This window comes from Lactuca virosa, chromosome 4 (assembly GCF_052849685.1).
Source record: "Lactuca virosa cultivar CGN04683 chromosome 4, Lactuca_virosa_CGN04683_v6, whole genome shotgun sequence".
NCBI classification, from domain to species: domain Eukaryota; kingdom Viridiplantae; phylum Streptophyta; class Magnoliopsida; order Asterales; family Asteraceae; genus Lactuca; species Lactuca virosa.
The window spans coordinates 198076509-198102002 of record NC_136429.1 but is presented as its reverse complement, the minus strand read 5'-3'; the positions used below and the strand labels follow the sequence as shown (position 1 = coordinate 198102002).

Genomic DNA, 25494 nt, shown 5'->3' with positions numbered 1-25494 from the left:
CGTTTACTATTATTTCTTTTGCATGTTTTGACTTCCAGAATATTTATGTTGTGTTTACATATTATTCAAATTATCCACAGTCAGTCATATGTTGGAAGTAGATATGAAGTAAGACTGTCATGGGTTGGTTATAGAGGTCTAAGATGTTGGACATGGCCTCAACACTCATGAGTGCTCATAAGTTCTGAGTATTGGATTCAACCCACGCTCGCTGGTATCACTTCATGGAATTTATCTCGAGTGATCGCGAGACGGTAATATCATATAAGTCTTCAAACCTAGAGATATGACTTGTTGACTATGAGTTAGTTATACATTGATCGTGCGAAAAACGCATTGGTAACTCGATGTTATAAAACGTGCGTTTGTGTGTGATTTAACAAGTAGTAGAACAAGCATATGAGTCGAAGTTTATCTGTTCCTTCTTGGATTAGAAGCGATATCTGGGCCCCTCGATGATTTTGTTTTGACCCATGTACCGGGCCCGGTCAGAACTAAGTTGATGTGTTCAATTAAGTTCTTTGTCAAACAAATCGGAAATCGGGAAACAAACTACTGGACAAAAAGGTAAGACACTGTTCCATGTATTTGTCCGGCTGATATCTAGAACAGAGGATTATATGATCACTTATCTGAAATGGCGTACCATCATCTTCTCAGTTCCGAGAAACCTTGAAAAGAGCTACGATTGCTGATCGGTTCCTGAAGTCATACTTGCAGTTATAGTTATTAGACTTATCCAAGTAGGAGACTGTTGGATAAGGTGTCTAAGTCCATAACTATTTCTGGTATGTACTTGACCCGACCCGGCATGGTCCATTTGGGTTGCATGGCATCATGCATTTGGATAGACTAAATGAGAGAAATAACACTTGTGGTTTATTAATATATTATAAGTTCTAATATATTAATAGTATTATTTAATTAGTATTGATCAAGAATTAATCTAGGATTAATTAAGTGATCAAAAGATGACTAATTAAATATATGGGTTGATTATGTAAATCATCCATAACTTGTATAGTGGGCTAAAAGGCTTCATGGATAATCAAGTTGGGTTAAACCCATTGGATGCTCCATGGAGGCTCCATGGGAGTTACAAACCCATGGGTCATGGAAATGAAGAGTCATGTCATATTAGGGTTTACATGGTGTAACCCTAGATGTGACACACTATATAAGCAACATGTTCTCCACCAAAATCGGGTACACATAGTTACAAGAGGGCTTGGCCGATTTTTGCAAGTGTTACACTTCTCTCAAGTTTACTCCAAAAGCATTTGGTGTTGTGTGAAGCATTTGAGGCATCACACTTGGGGTGCTAGGCTCTCAAGGTTTCAAGGAATCATAACAACTACAAGGTATGTATTTCTAGTTATCTTTTATATTATAAAGTTCCCCATGTATGCTAGATAGGTTTATGAACCTTGGAAAAAGTATTTTGCATGTATTTTAGACAAACATAGATCCAAGGTTTTCTAGGGCTGCATGTACATTTAGGAGTGTTAGAATTGCTCAAAACCCTTCAGTTTTCCCTGTCCACGTCTCGTGATGTGTTTTGGAAACCTTATTAGTTGGGACCAGATTAAGGATATGGGCGGCAGTCTCTAAGGCATACCCCTAGAATGAGATAGGTAACGAAGCTCGACTCATCATGGAACGAACCATGTCCAACAAGGTTCGATTGCGCCTCTCAGCCACGCCATTCAGCTGTGGTGTCCTAGGTGGCGTCAATTGCGAAATGATTTTGCATTCCTTGAGGTAGTCGTGGAATTCAACACTAAGGTACTCACCACCTCGATCGGATCGGAGCATCTTAAATTTCCTGCCCAGTTGATTCTCCACTTCTTGCTTAAACTCTTTGAACTTTTCAAAAATTTCTGACTTGTGCTTGGTTAAGTAGATATACCAATATCTGCTATAATCATCAGTAAAAGTCACATAGAAGCGTGTCGCATCCCTTGTAGTGGATTAAAAAGGTCCATATACATATGTATGTATGAGATCCAATAAACCCTCATCCCTTTCACAAGTACCAGTGAATGGTGACTTGGTCATCTTTCCAAGAAAACAAGACTCACACGTGTCATCGTCCCTAAGGTCGAATGACTCCAACACTCCATCCTTTTGGATTTGGTCTACTTCTTGTTGACATGTCCAAGACGACAATGCCACAAGCATGCTTTGTCCAAACCCTTGGACGAATCAATATGCAACACATTATTTCCTAAGTTATCAACAATATTCACAGTTTCATATACTCCATTACAAGGCAATGCTTCAAAATAGAAAGTACCATTCAAGAAAGCATTAATAGAACCAATTTCATTATTAAACGAAAATCTAAAGCCTTGTCTGTGCAAACCATGAAAAGAAATAATGTTTCTCGCCATTTCTGACGAGTAGCAACAATCATTTAAATCTAATCCTAACCCACTACTAAGCACTAAAGAGTAAACTCCAATCTTGGTGACAGGCGACGCTTTCCTATTCCCCATGATCAGGTTTTTCTTCCCATGCTCCACATCCCTGCTTCTTCTTAGACCCTACAAATCAGAAAAAATGTGAAAACCACATCCTGTATCAAGGACCCAAGAAATAGCATGTGATGAGTTTTCAGATTAAATAGTATAAATACTTGTGAAGGATGGTTTTATCTTCCCATCCTTGATGTCATGTGGATACTTCAGGCAGCTTCGTTTCTAATGCCCTTTGTCGTGACAATAGAAGCACTCTGCTTCTTTTGGGTTGGAAGAGGGGGTAGCAGAACCAGCATTGGTCCCACTAGAAGAGGATCCATCATGGGGTTTACCCATGTGACTCTTAGAAGGAGCCTTCCTCTTCTTTCCTTTTCCTTGCCCAATAGCCTAGACAGGGGTAGCAGTAGTAGGAGTTGATGCAGTAGATTTGCCTTTAAGACTACTCTTAGTAGTCCTTAGTAGGTCTTGAAGCTTGCTCAGAGTGACCTCCTCCTTGTTCACATGATAGGTCATATGAAACTGGTCGTAACAAGGAGGTAATGAGTGAAGAATGATATCTATGGCCAGCTCTTCGTCAAAGTTCACATTTAACTTCAGCAGACGGTCCATAAACCTTTTCATTTTCTGCAAGTGGACCGTGACGGACTCTACGTCCTTCATTTTGGTAGTGATCATCGAGGCGATGATCTCGTACCTTTCCTGCCTAGCACTTTGATGGTACCTTTCCATCAAATCTTGATGCATCTCGTAGGGATAGTAGTCCTCGTAGGACTTTTGGAGTTCAACAGTCATTGTTGCGAGCATGATGCAATGTACCTTCGTTGCATCCCATTCATGAGTCTCGAACGTAACAATTTCTTCAGAAGTAGCAGTGTTTGAGTTAACCTCTTTCAGCTCCTTGTCAAGAACATACTCTTTGTCCTCGTAGCGGGTGACCATGCGTATGTTGCGGATGCAATCATTGAAGTTGGTTCCATCGAAGATCACCCTCCCACACAAGTTCATGAGTGAGAATGAGCCAGAAGGGGTCGAGCCAGAAGCGCTGTTTTGAGTAGACATCTGAAATAGAAAAGGAACAAATTCTAGATTAGATAATAATCCCTAATTAAACACCCAAATGAGAAATTGGGGCTAGGACCCAACATAATTATTTACAATTCAGAAGAGGGATGTCGTAATCTAATTGCAAATAATATGAAGGTAGGTAAATGACGATTTACCAATTTCCACCATGAAAAACGAAAAAGGACTTTCAGTTTTAAATGAATTGAAACTCCTAGAATCTTTTGAGATTCATTGAACTTTTCAATGGCATGTTTAAATCTCGATTATGCCATTTAAGTTTGTGACTGGGATACCGAGGATCACAAACAAGGTGTGAATAACCATGCAAATATACTTGGCACTCTCAATGTCATTTACCACCTAATTGATGTGTCGGTTAGCCACACACGCTCCATCAACCTATGATAAACATCGAGCCACCCTTTGCTACCTTTGCTAGTTCCAAATTAGTGTGTCGGTTAACCACACACGCTCCACTAACGTCTTGGCAAGGTACAAAGTGTAATTTCATGGAATAGCATACATTTTCACATTTTTCCTAAAGTAACTAAGATTGAGAATTTATAAAAACATTTATTTACTTTATATAATCATTATACTTACTAATGAGGAATTGGTTGCCCTATCCTACCCGTTCGGCTAACGACCCTCCACCAATCAAGGAAGCGGTGGGTGAGAGTGGACACCCATTAAACTGTCATTTTATAGGCAGCAACCTCATACCCCCCTTATATATCGGCTTCGTGAATGAGGCCTACTAACGGTAAGACTAGCTTTATCTTATATATATATATATATATATATATATATATATATATATATATATATATATATATATTATTAATCTTTTTATATTATCATAATATAAGGGTTTAATTTTAACTTTTAAAACTCTAGGGTTTAGAATTTAAATATTTCATAATTAAAACTTTTAATCAAAAACTTTAAATTCCAAAACTTGAGGGCAAGTTTTGAAACTTTTCAAAACATCTTTTAGATTAAATTTGAAAAAATAATTAATTAATCATATTATTAATATTTATCACATAATTTGACCTAATCTATTTTCCTCACAAGATAATTCAAATCAAAAATACAAATAATTAATTTTATCTTATAAAACAAGTAATTATCTTATTTATGACAATTATCCTTCAATTGAATTAGGATAATCAATACTATATTGAAAAAATCGAGTTTTATCAGTCAAAATCGTTTTTGGTAATTATCCCAATTCAATTTTAGTCAAAATCCCGAAAAATCAGCCACCAGAAAAGCCGACTCGCCGAGTCACAGAACTGGACTCGTCGAGTAGCCATGACTCGTCGAGTTCATCTGGTGACTCGACGAGTCCATCAGTCAGAGGCTGGATTTTTCGACTTTTGATCTTGAACAAATTAGCTATGCATCAAATACAAAAGAGAAACGATCTAGGCTCTGATACCACTATTGGGTTATTAGCAAAACAACATTCTTATGGTTTTCATGCAAACCCTAATGCTTGGATCTAGTTTTTCTAATTGTACATGAAATATTTGTCCAAGACTTGCAAACCCTAATCTAGCATACAACAAAAACTAAATCAAGATAAATAAACTAGTAAGAATGTTACCTTTGATTGTTGCTTGAAGATCTTGAGCTTTTGAGAACCTTAGCACCTCAAATGTTGTGCCTCTAATAGATCACAAACACCAAAAGCAGTTGGAAAATATTAGAGAGAGGGGAGAGTTAATTTTTGGCTCTTGAACTCTTCTTAGGGTTGTGGTAGCCAAAAATTGCATGCCTAAGGGTTCCTTTTATAGGTGAGGAGTTAAGGTTTCAGTCAAACACTTATCCGGTTGCTTAGGCTCTAAGCAGCCCATAAGATCCTTCTGGAATCCTTCCTTGGACGGAATCTTAAGGCCTTATCCACAAAATTTCGTCCACCCAATCTTTAGGTTTTCCTCAGCCTACTTTGCAACTATCCAATAATTACAATATCAGTCCCCTAGGTTTTATTTAATATCTTTTGACCAAAAAATTAATTCTAAATTAATTCTTTACCAATATTAATTAAACAAATATGATTTCTCGTTTAATATATTAATCAAATAATATATTAATAAACCATAATAACCTGTTTCTCCATTATTCATCCAGTCAAGTTGCTCTGGTGAAGGCAACCCAAAAGGACCATGCTACAACCGGGTCAAGTACATACCAAATATAGTTACGGGCTTAGACACCTAATCCAACACATTATGCCCCCGTCCATATTCAACTTAAGCCCAATATTCACTTTCAGTCCCTCCCCCAAAGTTGCTTTTCAATTTAAATCCACTTATTACCCAACAGCCCCTCCTCTACAAAATATTTTGCATTTCAGGTCCAGATGTTACAAAATAGACTCCAAATTCCCGGAATTATAACATTTAACTCATTATGGCTAACAGTGATAAATTATTACGGATTTAGGGCTAAAGCAAAATAAAATATAAAATACACCTCTAGGTTTTAGGGTTTATTATTATTTTATCTTATTTATTTACTTATTTTATTTTGTTCGCTTTATTTTAAACGGAATGTTACAATTCTCCCCCACTTAAATTAGATTTCGTCCTCGAAATCGGCTATCGCTTCTTCTTCATGACGCACTCCCCCACAACAGCCAAGATGAACGAAAATTCACAGAATTAATCTGTTCCAGAGCTTCTTAGTCGAACGTCTGCACACCACCCCACACATAAAGGACATCACTGTAATGAAAACTAACCGATCTCACATTGAACTGAACCACACTCTTAATCTGCTCTGACAACCCAGCTAAGCTATCCACTATCAACACTGAGGCTCGCCCTTGTTCAGACAATAACAGACAAGCAAACCCTCAACCTGAGCTCCTAACACCTTAGGGTCTAAGTACAAACATGCCCTGAATATGCTATCATAACTAAGACTAATACGAATTGAAGGGAAAATCCAACAGCTGACGATGATTTTCCGCGAAACCCGAAGATTTAGCAGCTGCGTAGAAGTATGAAACTCATAGCAATCTGATTGGAACCGAATCTTGGCATAAAGTCTTCCTGCTATGAGGTTCCACTCTCCCCCACTTGAAATATGCTAGAAACAGAGAACTTCATAGTCCTTCGATACTCCGACTAACTCGAACTTTATTACTTGATCCCAACCACTAATATCCACATACATAGGAGAATCTGAATTCACACAACATTCTTACATTCAACCTTGCATACAATCGAGGACAAAGATGATTAATCCATACATAACAAGAGATCAATTGAAACAAACCTAAACAAGATAATTCCATTTAACTAATCATCCAAAATTACAACTGAACCTTGAAACACAAACAGAAATTACAAATAAATACCAATACTACCACAATTGCTAAATAGAAGAACTGTCAACTCAAATCTTGGTCCTCGGGACCCTGACGGTCCCCTGACGACCATTAGGTAACTGTCAACCTAAGGGCATAGGATCCAGCACCTCACTGAGAAAAGGACAATGAGCTCTGATGTGGCCTTCCTGACCACAATGAAAACAAACTCACGCACTTCGTCTGCAATCTCTTCCAAAATGACCATCCCTGCCACACCTGCGACATGCAACAGATCTGCGCTTCCCTCCAACTGATCTCGATCTCTGGCTGGCAGACTTGAATCGCTTCGCTACAGGCTGGGACTAATCTGGAGTCTGACACTACTCCCTCTCATGGGTGTCTATCTCAATCTCTCGCCTCCTCGCGACATCCTGAAGATCAGCGAGAGATCCATAGCATTGGGTGGACATGAACTGTCGAATGTCCGTCTTGAGCATGCTCAAATATTGAGTCATCTGAGCCTGCTCTGAAGCAGCAAACTCGGGACTGAACAAAGCCCTCGTAGTGAACATATTGGTGATCTCAATCACCGACTCGGTTCGTCTGTCTCATATCCAGGTACTCCTAGGCCAGTCTCTCCCTCTCTACCAGGGGAACATACCTTCCACATAAAATCTCTGAGAACTGTTCCCAAGTCATCGCGACCCTCTGATCAGCAGTATAAGAACTAGTCACCAGTCTCCACCAATCCCTTGCCCCCAACCTGAGAAGGTTCAAGGCGCACTTGACCTTCTGATCATCCGGACAAGAACACGTGAAGAAACAACCCTCCATGTCAGACAGCCATCGCATCACCACAATCGAGTCCGAGACCCCATCAAACTTAGTGGGCTTCGTATTATCGAAGTCCCAGTACTGTAAAGCTCTCTCTCGTCATGCCCTAACGGCAGCAACAGCCGCGGTGGCTGCAGCAAAAACAAACCTCATAAAGTGTAGCATATTGGTCATCAAAGTACTCCATCATAGCGGCTTTGTCAGACCCAACCAACTCTGGCATCTACCACCAGACAAAAAAAAACAACTTCCTCACGAATGATCTCCCTAACCCAGTCCTCAGTCAATGTTGGCCTATCCTGACCACTTGCTCCGGCTTCTGATCTTGAACCTCTAATAGCCGCCATACTGAAATATTCCAAGAAAATATCAGACATCACAATACAGAGCATTGCACACCATGCCCTCCTCCTATTAGTCACTTAGCAGCCTCAAAATTCCTCATGAATCTCATACGGATCCTATGATTTCAGTAGTACAGGCCCATACTACATTCCACACCAATGCGTAGTTGATTCAGAATTCATTCCAAGGTCCTAAGTCACTGCACTAAGCCACTCCTATGTGTGCTAACACCCACTTCTCCTGCTAGCTACCACTACTTCCTAGGCACTCTCCCTAGTATTACCCTTTCTCCTGCACCACTGGTTGCTTTTGTGCATGCTTGTTGTACACAACCCGAGATCAGATAGGCTGTCCAATAATCGACTCTTCCCTAAGTCCACAACCAAACAAGAAACATGAAGTAAGGCCAAGTTGATCATTCTAGGGCTATCCAATCTGACGATATACAACTAATCAACATACACGCAACAATCACATAATAAAAAATATATATCAGGTAAGCAACTCCCTAAATTAGAAGACATCACAAAAATCGGGCATCACTATCCAACAGTTTCTAAAATAACCTTATCCACTAGCATGCTTTTCTAACAGTTCAAACATCAACAAAAATCAAAACTCAGCAAACATAGCAAGTATGGGTATTTGGGGGACCACTCTCCTGTTCGGGCTCTGGCTGACTGTACACACCGCATCTTCCTGAAAAATCAAAGTTAAGTCAAGGTCCACATTCCTGATCCCAAGCCAACAATGAAACAAGAACATGACAAGATACCGAGCCCATGTCCTTAACCCAACTCTTTTATTAAAATTTATTTTTCAAAAACATTTTGAAAAACTCACGGATCCTAGTTTGAGACTGGATTCACACAAGTATTCCTCCAATTCACTCAAACTAGGGCTCTGATACCAACTTGTAACATCCCATTTTTACAACCAAAAAAATTCATTTTTACTAAGGTAAAACTTCCCAATTTATTAATCTACTAATTAAGAAAACCATTTATTCCGAATTACATTTATTAAAAATCAGTGTATTGTAGAAACGTGGAATCTTCATTGTTGCTGATGAGTGTGTGCAGTCCTGCCTTCGCCTTCCAGCAACAATCGATGATACCTGAAACCAAAAACAAAGGGGTAAGCATAAAGCTTAGTGAGTTTCCCCCAAAATACCACCATATAAACATATCACATATACAATCAACATGTCGGGTCCAGTCAACCATCGGGTTGGAATACCCTAGGCCCAGTCAACCTCCGGGTCCAGTCATCCTCAGGATGGAAAACCCTAGGTTGGAATGTCAATATGCAACAGGTACAATCAGCCATCGGGATGGAATACCCATGGTTTGTTGGCCTACCGCCTCAACGTGCCGCTCTTCCCGAGCCTCTGTGCCTATGGTTACAGTCGGCCAACACCTTGTATCTTGGCCTACCGCACAAAGTAGGACCGCCTCAACCTAATCCAAACGCAATATGTCGACATATAAACAATCAGGATCAAGTAGGCACATTATACAGGCAAACAACAATCATACAGCTAACTACTGCCTACTAATCTTCTCACATCATACAGTCCTGCTACCAGCTAACCCCCATAGAATGCATAACCATAAGTAACCAGATGTGAGATAACCACCCGAACAGATGGTCCTACTCTAGAGCCATAACCAAACAAGGAACAGGCAAGAGAGCCTAGACCAGTAATTCTCAGGCTATCCTACATGACCATAGACAGTCCCTAAGGGCACTCCAGAGATGATAACCATCAAGCACATATATCATACAGTTCTACAATTCACTACAGCATAGCATCATACTCAATACCAGAACACAGATCTAACAGACCACTACAGCATAGCAGCATATTCATTACCAGAACACAGATCTAACAGACCACTACAACATAGTAGCATATTCAATACCAGAACACATATCTAATAGACCACTACAACATAGAAACATATTCAATATCAATAATCCAAGAAACGCATGGCCGTCTATACTAGGAGGTGAGATAGTCACCCAGACAGGTGATCCTACTCTAGAACCACAACCAAACAAGGAACATGTAAGAGAGCTTACATCAAGAGTCCTTAGACTATCCTACATGATTATTTACAGTCCCTAGGGCATCCCTCTACTAACAAATAACCAAAACTAATGGGCCGACATTGGTGCCTTCGACCCACGGGTATAGTGAGGCAAAACTCACTTTGATATGCGCGTAGATAATCACTGTAGCAACGAAGAACTCTACCAGCTTCGACTCACTTCCAATCAACTACAAGAAGATACTAAACACAATACCCGATCACAGGTCATAGTCACTTGCAACAGTGACCACCTCACATGAAATGACGATTATGGTTAAGTAAGAACACTTAACCCATTAAGGACTCAATCACCTAAGGGTAGGACTGATTAAGGTTTGACTTAGTCATTCGCGGGTGAAATAATAATCAAATCAACAGCCCAATTAGGCGCCTGATGATTGTCCAAAATAGAGCTCCCTGATTCTGGGGTTTCCACATGAAATGATAACTATGGTTAGTGTTCCACACTAAACCCCTTAAGGGCTTAATTAATTAAGTCCAATGTTGCATTAAGTTAATTGTAGAGAATTATTAAGTATTATTTTAAGTTTAATTTATAGTTTTAACGCGGGTCCTGAACAACTCCAAAACTAGGGTTTTCTTGACATTAGGTTTTTTAAACCCTAATTAGGGTTTCAAACCCCAAACCCGTGCCACTCGATGTCACACCCCCGAACCGAGTAAACGGCGGAAACGCCTGAGGGTGGATGAAGTCATGTACAGTATCATAACAATTGTATAATAGAGACCAAATCATTACGACCATTATATTGATAAAAAGTATTTACATTGTATTTGAATCATTGTTTGACTCCAAAAGCATACAGCAAAATATAAGACGTAACAATAGTAAGCTCCGTCTTCACAAAACCTATGAGTACCTGTCTACTGATTTCCTGAGAATATAAGTGGTTTTGATAAAAGTGTCAACATTTAAGTTGGTGAGTTCATAAGCATTTTGTATGAGAAAGATATGTATTTGTTCCTTGAAAATGATAGTGTGTTCTTCCAAAAAAATCCAATATTTTCTTTTAAATGTAATGTAGTCTTAAATACCCTAAGACTGAAAATGTATAAGTATTGTTGTACTCTGAATTAGTATAATGTAGTTTTATATCTTTATAAAACCATTTGAATGCTTGTTTCCAGAGATGTAAATTGTATTGTACTGGAAAATAGTGTAATGTAATAATATCTGTGTAGAACCCTTTGAATGTATGTATCTGAAACTACCAGTTTGTACTGTAGAATAGTGTAATGTAGATTTATTATTAAATAAAACCATTTGAAGGTATGCTTGCCCCGTAAATCAAATATTTTATTAATAATTATTGTGAGTGTTTGTTATAACCATGCTAACGACTAGTGGCATGCACGACGTTCTTCAAGCGTCGGAATGGTACGACATTTGTCACCCCAGACCTGTCGGTCCAACTGTATCTACCAGTTTAGGTGCGGGATTGTTAGTCCCGTATAGATCTATACACAAGTGTCACGCTCTCCCTACAAGAGTCGTTGGTTATAATTCAGGACTTTAGTGTGTACTTTGGTAGGTATAATGAAGGCAGTGGCTCACAATCCTGTATTAATAAGTTTACGTATAGTGTAATGAAATCTATTTTTCTTGTAACTCTATGTATTATCCTTTCATAGTAGTTACGTAGTGTAAAATAATTATACCTTTAAATAATTATTTTTGTATTGTCCCAAAAAGGGTAAAATAGTGTGAATGTTTTATAAACTATACCTATTATAGTTTATAAAAATGTTTCGTTGTAATAGTGAATCTTTTGTATGCTATTATCAATTTACCATGATAATAATATGAAATGAAATAATTATAAATGTATGTTTATATAATTATACCCTTTTTGCTCGACATGTTACAAAAGGGTTAAAGTTTTATTGTAATCAAAATTGTTCCCATGTGTATATTTATATTTTGTAAAAATATAAACGTAACGGTTTGTATACTAACACAATTTTTCTTGTGTTATACTTGTATTCCCCCCCCCCCCCTAAAACATATAAAAATCGTGAAAACTGTAGGGGTATGAACTCACCCCGGGTGTGTTCATGGCTGGATAACGAAGTGTCTGGGTAAACTGTTGAAGGTTTGAAGATGGTCTTGAATATGGTTTGAAGATTGGAAGAAGTCTTATGAATTTTGAGAGCAAAATAACGTAACTTTTAAGGTGAAAATTGTTGGATTAGATGTCTAAGCCCATAACTATTATTGGTATGTACTCGACCCGAGAGTAGCATGGTCCATTTGGGTTGCACTTCACCGGAACAATTTGTATGGATAGTCTTTTGAGAATAGTATGTCTATGGTTTATTAATAGATTAGAAGTTATAATATATTAATATGAAATCATATTATTTAATTAGTATTGATCAAGAATTAATTTAGTGATCAAAAGGAGACTAATTAAATATAGACACTTATATATATATATATATATATATATATATATATATATGTGTGTGTGTGTGTAGAATGGGCCAAGTTCATTTAGGTTGGGCTAAACTTGCATGTATAGTCCATGGAGTTTTTAACCCATGGATCATATGGAAATGAAAGGTCATGGGTATTAGGGTTTACATGGATGTAACCTTAATCCTCCATACTATATAAAGAGGTCTTTGGCACATGGAATGGCACTAGTTTGTGAGTACAAAGGGTGGGCCGATTTCTAGAAGTGCATTCTATTCTCTCTAGTTTCCAAGGTGTTTTGGTGATTTGTGATTCCACTTGAGGTATCCAAATTATTGGTGCTAGGCTCTTGAAGCTCCAAGGAATCAACCACAAGAAAAAAGTATGTCATCCCACTAAGTTTTATATTACAAGCTCCCCATGGTATGTTAGCTAGGATGAGAACCTTGGAAAAATCATATTTGCATGTATAATAGAGAACACATAGATCCAAGGTTTCTAGGGTTGCATGTACACCATAGGAGTGTTAGAATGCTCAAACCCCATCAGTGGTATCAGAGTGTAGGCTTGGTTTCATTATACTTGATGCAAACTGCTTGAAAAAGTCGAATTTCTGCTCACTGTTCAGTGAACTCGCCGAGTCCATGGGGGGACTCGACGAGTCCAAGTGAAAAATCATCCTACTCGTCGAGTAGGTTCTTGCACTCGACGAGTAGGAGGCCCTGTGTGCAGATTTTCGAGTTTTGCTGTTGGAAATGGACTGGAATCATTACCCTAAACTGTTTTGGACTTATAAAACCTGTTTTTGGTGTGGGAATTATTATGCTAATCCATTTTCAATGGTTATTATCAAATTTTCAAGTTTTAAATATGTTTATATGATTCTTGAAATTTTTGATATGATTGTTCATACACTTATGAGTTTTAGTAGATCATATGAATTATTTGCAAATTGTTTGTTAGTTAATTCTTGATCTAAATGTTTTTAATGGAGTCCATAATTTGTCCTCAAGTTATGGATTACCAAAATTCATTTTCTTTTAAAGATCCATTAAAAACTCATAGGTTACATAATTGAAGAGTATTTCTCATAAATAGTTTTATGGACTCCATAACTTGTCCTCAAGTTATGGATGTTCAAGAGTCTATCCATTAAAGTTTTTTAAAACCTTAATTAAACTCATAAGTTATGAAAATACAAAAGTTTTTTGAATTGTTCAAAACTTGCCCTCAAGTTTTGGAATTTGTAAAGTTACCCCCCCCCCCCCATGTATACTTTACTTCCAAACCCTAAAATTTTAAAAAGTTTAAAGTTCAACCCTTATATTATTATAAAATTATAGGTTTAATATTTATATATATGTATAAGAGTAAAAGTCAATTTTACCGTTAGTAGGCCTCATTCACGAAATCGGTCTATAAGGGGGATATAAGGTTACTGCCTATAAAATGGCAGTTTAATGGGTGTCCACTCTCACCCACCGCTTCCTTGACTGGTGGAGGGTCGTTAGCCGAACGGGTAGGACAAGGACTATAATTTTCATTAAAAGTATAATGATAAATATAAAGTAACTCCATAACTTGTCCTCAAGTTATGGATGTTCACGAGTCTCTCCATTAAAGTTTTTTAAAACCTTAATTAAACTCATAAGTTATGAAAATCCAAAAGTTTTTTTTTTGAATTGTTCAAAACTTGCGCTCAAGTTTTGGAATTTGTAAAGTTACCCCCCCCCCCAATGTATACTTTCGTTCTAAACCCTAGAATTTTAAAAAGTTTAAAGTTCAACCCTTATACTATTATAATATTGTAGGTTTAATATTTATATATATGTGTAAGAGTAAAAGTCAATATTACCGTTAGTAGGCCTCATTCACGAAGTCGGTCTATAAGGGGGTATAAGGTTACTGCCTATAAAATGGCAGTTTAATGGGTGTCCACTCTCACCCACCGCTTCCTTAACTGGTGGAGGGTCGTTAGCCGAACGGGTAGGACAAAGACTATAATTTTTATTAAAAGTATAATAATAAATATAAAGTAAATAAAAATTTTATAAATTCCCAATCTTAGTTACTTTAGGAAAATGTGAAATTGGTGCTAACCCATTAAATTACACTTTTTACCTTACCAAGTCGTTGGTGGAGCGTGTGTGGGTAACCGGCACACTAACATGGACTAGTAAGAGTGGCAAAGGGTGACTTAATGTTTATCATAGATCGGTGGAGCACGTGTGGGTAACCGGCACATCAATTAGGTGATAAAATTAAGGGTACCAAGTTAATTTGCATGGTTATTCACACCTTGTTTGTGATCCTCGGCATCCCAGTCACAAACTTGAGAGGGAACAATCGAGATTTAAACATGCCATTGAAAATTTCAATGAATCAAAAAAGATCTAGGAGTTTCAATTCAATTAAAACCAAATACCTATTTCATTTTTCATGGTGGAAATTGGTGAATCGTCATTCGCCTACCTACAAATATTTTGTAGCTTGGATTACGGCATCCCTATTCCAAGTTATAAAGTATTGTGTTGGGTCCTAGCCTTAATATTTCAGATGGGGTGTTATATTAAGGACTTAAATCAACTAACTTGAATTTCTCCCATTGTAGATGTCTAGATCAGACAACTATGGTCTTCCCAAATCCCTTGGAAAAAGCTTTCCTAATGAATATGATGTCCCACGATTGGATCATGGAAATCATACTTCTCTTCCTCCACCTCCTCCAATAATTCTCCCTAACCCACAAGCTCGAATACTTAAAAAGTTCAGGATCACTCAATCTCTATTGGATAGTAAACACAAAGATGGAAAGCCTATATGTGCTCAAGTCTTGGACATGAAGCTGCATATTGACAGGCTAAGGATGTTGGGTGTTGTCTTCCCAAGGAAGTTGGCTATTAACTGGGTCCTTCAGTCACTTCCCGAGTCATATAGTGAGTTCGTTAAAGACTACTATGTGACAGATCACGACATGACCCTAATTGATATTACCTATTTTCTAATTGTTGCCGAATCAACAATGATTTGGCGCAATGGTCAAGCAAATCTGATTGGAAGGTCTACATCCCAAGTTGACATGGACATCCCAGAAAAGATTCCTTCTCCTAAAGGAAAGGAATTGTACATGGTCAAAAGTTTTGATCATAAGAGAAAGGCCAAATCTGAGACTGCTCCATGTGAGCCTGTGTGTTTCTATTGCCAAAGACAGGGACATTGGAATCGAAGCTGCCCAGACTACCTGAGAAGTTTAATCAGAATGTATGGTTCTGCTTCAGGTAAGACTACTATCTAACTCTGTTAAGTTTCTAATTGTTGATTCTTAATACATGATATGACTAGGTTACATTTTGATGTTTGGCAGGATCAAGCAAAGGGAAGGAAGCTTAAAAGAAGAGTATGCTGAATCTGATCGCGAAGATAGATTTCAATCGCATGGTTCGAAAATCGGATTTCTGAGCTACTGCTTGAGAGTTATGATAGATTGCTAGGAAATATGTAATAGCATAGTTTTTCACTTATAATTACATTGTAAGGAAAAGTTTTTCCGCATTTTATAAATAAATAAATAAAAATTTTGTTTTATTTTATATCTCCTTGCAATGGCATTTATGAAAAATTGATGTTTTTATGTTTCTAGCAATATTGAAAATATGAATTTGATTCTTTCACTTGTGGTAGTGTCTAAATTTACCAAATAAGGAAAGATTCTCATCACCCAAGTTTCAATTAGACCGAAACTTGGAATCATGCAAGTTGTATTGTATGATGAATGAGAATTTTCATCTTTGGAAAATTAAGACTAATTCTTTGTTCACATGTATATGTGAGTCAAGTGAAGGACTAAGGGATCGAGTATACATTATTGTGCACTGGTCAAGTCCACCACAAAGATCGATAAGACTATTCGTTATGCTTTACTAAAATTTAGTAAATATGGTTATACTTACAAGTTTAAGTATAATTCTGAAGCATTGGAAAGGTTTCAATGTATGGCAGAACGAATGAGAAAAATCAAATTAGGCAGAAAGATAAAAGTTTCTCAAATCTGAAAAGATGTGAGATTACTTTGGTATCACTACAACATTTCTAACCTATGGGGACAACAAAAATCGTCTCTACAGACCGGAAAGTCGTCGCTATAGACCTCAGCGACGACTTGTCGTCGCCATAGACTTTGTTGTTGTAGGCTCGTCGCTTTAGATTCTAATGTCGTCGCCATAGCGTTCGTCGCTGTATCCCCCCTTATAGCGACGACAAATCGTTCCTATATAGCACCCAATAGACACGATAAATTGTCGCCATAGTGACCCATATTGCCACGACATATTGTCGCCATAGCCTCATCTATAGCGACGACATCTTGTTGTTGTAAGTACACCTATAGCGACGATAAGTCGCCTCTATAGCTGTTTCACAGTTTTTACACATTTTTTACCTCCTGGGTTATATTTCTAAATTTCTATACAATAAAATTTTCATATAAAATAAAACCAAAAACAGTTAATTAAAATCTAAATCATTCCAAAATATGATACCATCCAAACTTTTAAAATATCTTACATGCTCGGTTTACCAAAAATGAAGAGCTAAATTTGTTTTTTTTAGATGTTTCATACAAACCAAACTAAAACAAACAACCTAATTATCAGATCCACTAGAACTTCTTTCCCATTCTTCATTTTCATCACCTTCCATTTCATCATCTTCATTTTCATATCCTTGACTTTCTTCATCTTCTTCATTAACATCATGACCGTTTGGAACTTGTAGTCAGGAAGGATCAAAAGTAAATTGAAATTGTGGTGGTTGGGCGTTTGGATTTTGAGATAAGAACATTTGATGCATCTGTTCGGTAAATTGTTGACTCATCTGTTGAGTCAACTCTTGAGCAAATGCATTGAAGTTTTGGGTATTGGTTGATGTACTTGGCCCATAATATGGTGCTACATTCTTCACTTTTCTTCCAACACCTCTTGTATGACCGCTTCTTTCTCCAAGTGCACGCTTGAGGCATTCTGTCTGATTAACCAATGAATCATCACCATCAACCTCTTCCAACATTTTCCTATACTCTTCCATAATTTTACCCTACAATAAACATTTATTAGTTACTTTTTCTAAAATTTGGCAGCATAACAACTATAAAAAGAAAAAAACCAACCTGTTCAAAGTATATAAATAATAAGAATAACAATTCCAAAATTTGAATAAATCTACTTGTAATATACGCAATCCATTTTAAATAACAATATAAACAATTTACTCTAAATTTCATATGAATAATTTACACAAAATAACATCATACTAAAAGTATGTAAATACCACTTTTACTGTTGCGCCTGAGGTGACACCATCCTTTCCCTTCCTTAAAGTGACTTTTTTTTCCATCCATCAATGTGGTTTTCCCTTCCGGTTTCTTTTTTCTACAAAAAGCCACAAAAACTATTACTAATATTTCATAGAAAATGGTGACAAAACCCTTAAATAACACTAAAAAAAAATCTTACTTCCTTATGTCGCTTTTGGGCATAGGATTCAGCACCATGAGAACTTCCATACACCTGTTTTCCACTGTTATCTTTATTTTTTACAAAACAGTTTTGATACTTTTCACTCATGAATAACTTTTTAATAACTTTCCTCCATGCTTTTTCATTCATTCTAGGTGGGGGGGTGTTTCTTCGCGTTTCCACATCATTGTAGCCTCCAACTCTCATAAAATGTTTTTTCACCTTCGACTTGCGGCACCTGTAACTTGCTTTGAAATCCGCGTCAATTCCTTGCACAATGCCATTCCAATGAGGCGTGTCACGAAAAGAATCTATGTCAAAATAATTCTACAAAAGAAAATGAAAGGGTTATAAAACATCTCAAAAATATAAAATTGTAATACTAATAAAACCATTAAATTTTATAATTACATGCAAGGTGAGATAGACTATTCTTTTATAATCTTCAGGGACATCATCCCAACTCGGATAGTGAAAGGGGACATTCTTTTGAACCTCATTCGAGACCAAGCGTATATAAACTTGATAGTTATCTCCAACGACCTTATATAGTCTCCTCGTGATGTCAAACTCCAAGGGAAGTGGCTTCTTCTTGTTAAGTCTATACCGTTCATACAAATTCAAATTTCTTCCAAAACCTCTCTTTGGTTTTGCTACATTTATACACGTAATTAAAAAGTTAGTAAGTTAAAAAGTTATTGAATATAAAGACATAAGACATATTTAATTAGAACAAGTTACTTACATGACTCACAAGCTCTGGGGATCGTATGCGGCTGTCTTGGAGGTTCACCCCCACCGTCTCCACCGTGTCCTCTAGCAACATGTACTGACATTCTGTTGAAATAAATAATAAACATAATTTAAACAAAACATTATAAATAAGAATTTGTAACATGTAACAACAATCTATTAAAGACAAAAACATTATAATACATTTAATCATAATCACCACTAGAATAATATGCATCCATAGACTCATCATCATAATCATTATTGTCATCAACAATTTCATCTTCTGAAGGGTAGCAATCACTGTGTTCTTCATCATCATCAATGAAATTCTCATCCTCCATGATAGGAGCATCACTTAATTCACCAACTTCACCTAAAGTTGTTTGCATAGGCAAATAGCCTAAATCGGCAACCAAGTTACAATGAAAGGTTTGATCGTCCACAATAGGGGCATCACATCTCTCAATAACCACACTTGAGTCACCAACATCACCTATGTCAACATCCAAGTTATAATCAGATGATTGATTGTCATGCAAGACATCTACATCCATACTTGGATGATCCCACAATTTTCTATGGTGAACGTCTTCTACAACCCTCCAACTATTGGCGTTTCGTGAAGGATCTTTAAGATAAAACACTTGTTTTGCTTGTGTGGCTAAAATGTATTGTTGGCCATCATACCATGAATTACCAACATACCATTCACGACTGATGTCGATAGAGATGATACCATTTTCATTAACTAATCCTCCCCTCCCCATTGTGTTGAACCATTTACCACGAAACAGAACAACTGAATAATCACTTAAATAGTTCAATTGTATGATATCCTCCAGTTGACCATAAAATGGTGTACCATCTTCTCCAAATGAAACAATACCACTATTCTGAGTAGTACGTCGGAGATCACGACTATGTACCACATATCTAACACCATTGACTATGCAACCGGTGTAAGAATATGCATTCAACGGACCATGTGCCAAAGCTTTTAATTCGTTGGTACAGTCTGGGGACAATTTTTTTTGTAGACAATAAACCTGGAGAAAAATATAAGATTGACACTTTAAATGATAATATATTTTAGATTTATGTGTAATATATGTATACAATGTTTTTACCTTATGACTAAACCATGAGGGAAATTTCGTTTTTACATCTTTTTCGGGATATTTAGATTCAAATTCGTTGTAGGTGGGAGAAATGGTTCATATTAGTTTCTCACAATACCTAAGTATAAAGTATAAATAAATAATTACTTACGATATGTAGCATTTAAGTTCATCACAGTTGTTGAGTACAAACCATTGTAATGATTTGCTGGCCTCTTCACAAAGAGCAATGATTTTCATCTTGGAAATTGGTCGACACTGTGATGAAAACACAGAAAATTGCATCTTTGGAAGGCCGTCATCTGTATTTCTATCGAGACGATTGAACTTCGTTTGTATACCATCAAGATACATGGAACAGAATGTCAATGCTTCATCTGCAATATAACCTTCCGCTATTGAACCTTCGGGTTTGGCTTTGTTTCTGACATAAGATTTCAGCTTTTTCATGTATCTTTCAAAAGGATACATCCATCTCATATATACATGCCCTCCAAGAATAGCTTCTTCTGGTAAATGTAGAACAAGATGAACCATTATGTCGAAAAATGCTGGTTGATATATCAACTCCAGATTGCATAATATCTTTATCACTTCACTATGTGCTTTATACATGTCTTTCACATCTAACGATCGTGCATAAATTTTTTTAAAGAATGTGCAAAGGTCAATGATTTTTTTTGACACGTTAGCAGGCAGACAACCTCGGACCCCTATTGGTAGCAATCGTTGCATGAGGATGTGATAATCATGAGACTTTAACCCAGTTATATTTAAATCATTAGAATGTACCTTATTCTTGAAGTTTGATCCAAAACCGTCGGGTAGTCTTACACCTTTAATGAACTGACAAAAACGTTCTCGATCGACTGGTTTGAAAGAGTAATCTAGATGTGGTGGATAATTTTTGTTGTTTCTCTTTTGCAGCCATAGATTCTCTCGAGTGCCCCATTTTTCCAAATCTTCTCTTGCTTTGTGCGTATCTTTTGACTTTTCATTCTTTAACGAAGTACCTAACAAGCTCTCACCAACATTTTTCACCACATGCATAACATCTATATTGTGTTTTAGATCGAGTGAACACCAATAATCAAGCTCGAAGAAGATACTCTTTTTGGTCCAATTTAACTCTGACTCGGTTCGCCTTCTTTTCACACCACCACCATAGCTAGGGTGTTTTCCAGGAATACGAGCGGGGAGACGGTCTAGTTGCTTTATTATTAAAGCATTACTCAATCGTCTAGGAGGCCTTCTTGACTCTTTCTTGCCATTAAACAACAAACTATCCCTCCATTTATGTTTGTTATGCAAGAATCGTCTATGACCAACATAAGCTATCTTGCTGGTTATAGAACACGAGGGTGTGTCTTTGTTACAAGTAGCACAAGCTTTATAACCTTGACCACTCCATCTAGACAAACTGCTACGAGCAGGGTAATCATTGATAGTCCATAATAGTGTTGCATGCATTGTGAAAACAGTATTGGTTGATGCATCTCTCATTTGGACTCCATCCCTCCATAACATTTTCAACTCGTCCACCAAAGGCCTCAAGAAAACATCAATGTCCTTCGCAGGTGCTTTAGGGCCAAGAATTAGCAAAGTCAACATGAAAGAAGATTCTTTCATACACAACCATGGTGGTGTATTGTATGTTGTCAATACTATCGGCCACATACTATAAGGCTGATTCATGTTGCTGAATGGATTAAAGCCATCGGCAGCCAAACGCAGGCGGACGTTCCTAGGTTCTTTAGCAAACTCGGGATATCGCTTATCAAATTTCTTTCATGCTTTCCCATCAACCGGATGATACATCTTACCATCATTTGAACGACCAGTGTTATGCCAAATCATATCTTTTGCTGTGAATCTTGAACTATACCTTCAACGAAGCCTGGCAGTCAAAGGAAAATAACGTAACACTTTTTGTGGCACTTTCTTCCCCTTTGTGTTTTTGTCAACCCACCTACTCTCCTTACAAACAGGACAATTTTGCATTGACTCGTTCTCTTTCCAAAACAGAGCACAATCATTAACGCAAGCATGGATAGATTGATATCCCAACCCAATCTTTCTCAACTTCTTTTTAGCTTCATAGTGTGAAGTTTGAATCTTATTTTCTTTCGGGAATGCAACTCTTAAAAACTCTAAAAGTTGGTCAAATGAATTGTCTGTCCACCTGTTGATGACTTTAATGTGCATCAGTTTTGCTAGGAAGTTTAAGGAAGACATCCAACTGCAACCAAGGTATAACTCGGTATTGGCTTCTTCAAACAATGCATCAAACTCTGGGTCTAAAGCAGTTGCTTCTTGGCTTATATTTTCTGTATGTGGATCTTCCTCTGCCATAACATCATCTATTACATTAAACATCTCTTCATGTGGAATTTCCTCTGCCACAACTCTAGTACTACGGTATTTTAAAGCCCAAAGGTTGTCTAAATCTGAAGGAGGATATTCCTCACCATGATGAATCCATATAAGATATGATTCTTCAAACCCACGGTCATGTATGTGGGCATAAACCGTAGTCACAATATGCCGAAACATATTCACACGATCTATACACGGGCAACATGTTTTGCCTTCATCATCGACATGGTTCTTTGCGATCTCTATGAAGTTGTTAAGCCCTTTTATGAACTCTGGGCACCTTCGATTTTGCAACGTAATCCAACTCTTATCAATAGTCATAACTGTTTCATTATTAGAAATTAGAATGTATGCCTATTATAGCATTTATCTATTATAGCATTTTCTTGATTTTTTTATTTATCTAATATTCCACTTGTCAATTTATTATAATGCCACCTAAGCAATATATAATGCAAATGCATATTCTTGAATGAAAACACACGTATATATAATGTTATTATTGTTTGCTAAATTTTAGTCCATATATAAAGCAAAGATACGTTTGAGTTATTTGAAAACTTTGGTCAATATGCTATTTTATTTTGTTAAAATGGCACTGGTATCAATTTTGTAAAATTTGTTTTTTGGATTTCAACCCTATTTTTCCCCATTAAGTGATTTAATGTGATACTTTTTTTTTTGAGTTTCTCTATTAAGTCATTGTTTTTTGCGTTACATCAAAAAGAAATACTTTCTTTATTAGTATGCTGCTGACTGATATGTTTGAATTGTTTGGGTCTTAAAGTAATCTTTGAATTGGTTGCTAAGCAAAAATAAATCAAACTAAAAGAAACAAAGAAACTAATTTTTTTTCCCTGTAGGGGTATACCGAAATGTTTTTTTTTTCAATTAACCACAAAAACTTTGTTTTATTTTTGGTTTAACAATTAAAATTTTCTTTTTCTATAATAGCCATTGTATTTTATTTTTTTTATAAAACATACATTTGTGTCATACAAAGCATAATTAGTTAAAGTAAAACTGTAATTTTGAACAGGGGAAATCTGGGAAGGGGCATTTTTGTCCTTTTATTATCAAACAAAGCTATTTGTTTAAATGTGTGTCTTAGTGAATAACTGAACTCAAATGTAGTATGAAATGTTGAAGATGTTTGTGTTAATTTTTGGTCATCCAACACACATTATCTTTTACCAACACACATTATCTTTTACTTGTATGTGATTGTTGTTTATAGCCACCAAATGTGAAATATTCATATTAAAAAAAGATGGATAATGTTCCTGATGGATGTGTTTTTTCGAGGTTGAATTTGTTAATACAACTTAAGTCCGATATAATATTGACATAAAAACAACCACTAGGCTGAATTTGGACCAAGACTGAGATTGATAAGCAATATATAAAGGCTGAGTATCAAGTCAGAAACATCTAGCAATTACCAGACCTTCCTTCTCATGATCTGTGCTAATCTGTGAAGTATATTAAAAGGGAAACTGGTTGTTACTATCTCTTTTCATTATTTCAACAAAACAGACAAATAGGTGGGCTGCTGTCACGATCTAAACAAGCTAAATTAAACAATATAATACTAGCATTATACAAAAGATTTGGGAACAAACAAAGGGGTGGGGCACTAGGGCTGCTACGTCCTTGCCAACAGACTTAGAAGTTAGAATAATAGAAAATATAATACTAGCATTTTACATCCTTTTGTCCAACTCCCCCAGAAAACATATACACGAATAATTGTTGGAAATAACCCAGAAAACATATACATGAATAAGGAGAAAAGGAGATGTTCTTGTATTCTAAAACATACACCGTTCATACCTGTTGGGAGGAAGTAGAAAACCGACTTCAGAAAGAAGGGAGACCGCCGGAATGAGACCACCTGCAATTCAGAAAACAGAATGAATCCTGAGCCGGAGGGAAAACATCATAGTGAAAGGCTGAAGGAGTAGACGAGGGAAACGGTGGCCAATTGACGATCGAATCTTACCTATCGGCTTACAGGAAACGGCGATTTCGCCTCAGCTCACAACAGGAGCGGTATCTGCTGTGGGTGCGAGACTGCGAGTGACTGATTGGGAAAAGGGTTTTCAATCCGGCGAAACCCTATAGGGACGACAAGTCCTTCCTATACCTGCCCATTAAAATGGCGTCGTTCCAGTTTTTCTTTTATATATATATATATATATATATATATATATATATATATATATATATATATATATATATATATATATATATATAAATTAATTTAAGTTTGGGACGATATGTCGTCCCTACAGCTTTTTCGGATGCCCGCCATTTATTTTTCTTCCCGCTCAGTTTTGTAGAAACGATTTATCGTCCCTTTAGGTTCGGAAGTCAAACTAAATTAGTCAACTATATAGTGATGACTTGTCGTCCCTATATGATCCTCTATGGCAACGACATTTGTTGTCCCTATAGCTTTTGTCGTTGTAGACTCATATTCTTGTAGTGTATCATGTTTTATGATCATCTTAATGATTATGAAACCATATCACAATTGATCCTCTAAGGAAATCTTAGTGCATTCTTATGGCTAAGAAGAGGAGTCATGAATTGTTGAAATGGTTAAATCAAGAAGATGAGTCATACTTCGTTCCAAAACAATTCTTAGAGTGATACTCCAAGATTGTAACTCTGAGTGACATATCTTAAAGAAGGTTTATAACATTTGTCAAATGTAGAGTAAAATGTTTTCTACTTTTGAAATTGGTAAGTTGTATTGTTTTGGATAAAACAAAGACCAACTAAGGCCAACTGTATGAAGTGTTTGTCTTGATAAGAATCTGCACTATCTCTTGAATATTTGTTTGTCAAGGAATGGTTCTTGGCATGAGAGTCTTATATGTCAAGAGGACAGTGGGAGTCTTAAAAGATCATGAAAGAGTTTCAAGATCTAATCAAGAATAAAACCTGTAGTTTATCACTAGCACACGACTTAAGGTTTATAACCTATCGTGCTGACATAATTCTTGTTTCTGTGCCCATTCCAGTTAAAGTTGACTATGCATGTGAGTTCTGAGAGTTCTCAATTGTTTGCATAACAACCTGGAAGCAATGGTAGGCCTTGTGCTGCCAAGTGGCAAGAAGTTAAGATTGCACAAGTTCCATCCATATGAGTTTGAATTTGTCAC

General features: G+C 36.8%; 1 protein-coding gene across 1 annotated transcript; it reads right to left on the bottom strand.

Annotated features, from left to right (window-relative positions):
* Positions 1-17089: 17089 nt before the first annotated feature.
* LOC145107903 (uncharacterized) lies at positions 17090-24485 on the bottom strand. Its single transcript, XM_079044861.1, has 8 exons — positions 24327-24485; positions 24158-24218; positions 20100-22647; positions 18841-18932; positions 18507-18748; positions 18093-18422; positions 17908-18008; positions 17090-17673 (listed from the first exon to the last, which is right to left on the bottom strand). The coding sequence occupies exons 3-7, from the start codon at positions 21641-21643 to the stop codon at positions 17952-17954; spliced, it is 2265 nt and encodes a 754-aa protein (XP_078900987.1). The 5' UTR covers positions 21644-22647; positions 24158-24218; positions 24327-24485; the 3' UTR covers positions 17090-17673; positions 17908-17951.
* Between the last annotated feature and the right edge of the window lie 1009 nt (positions 24486-25494).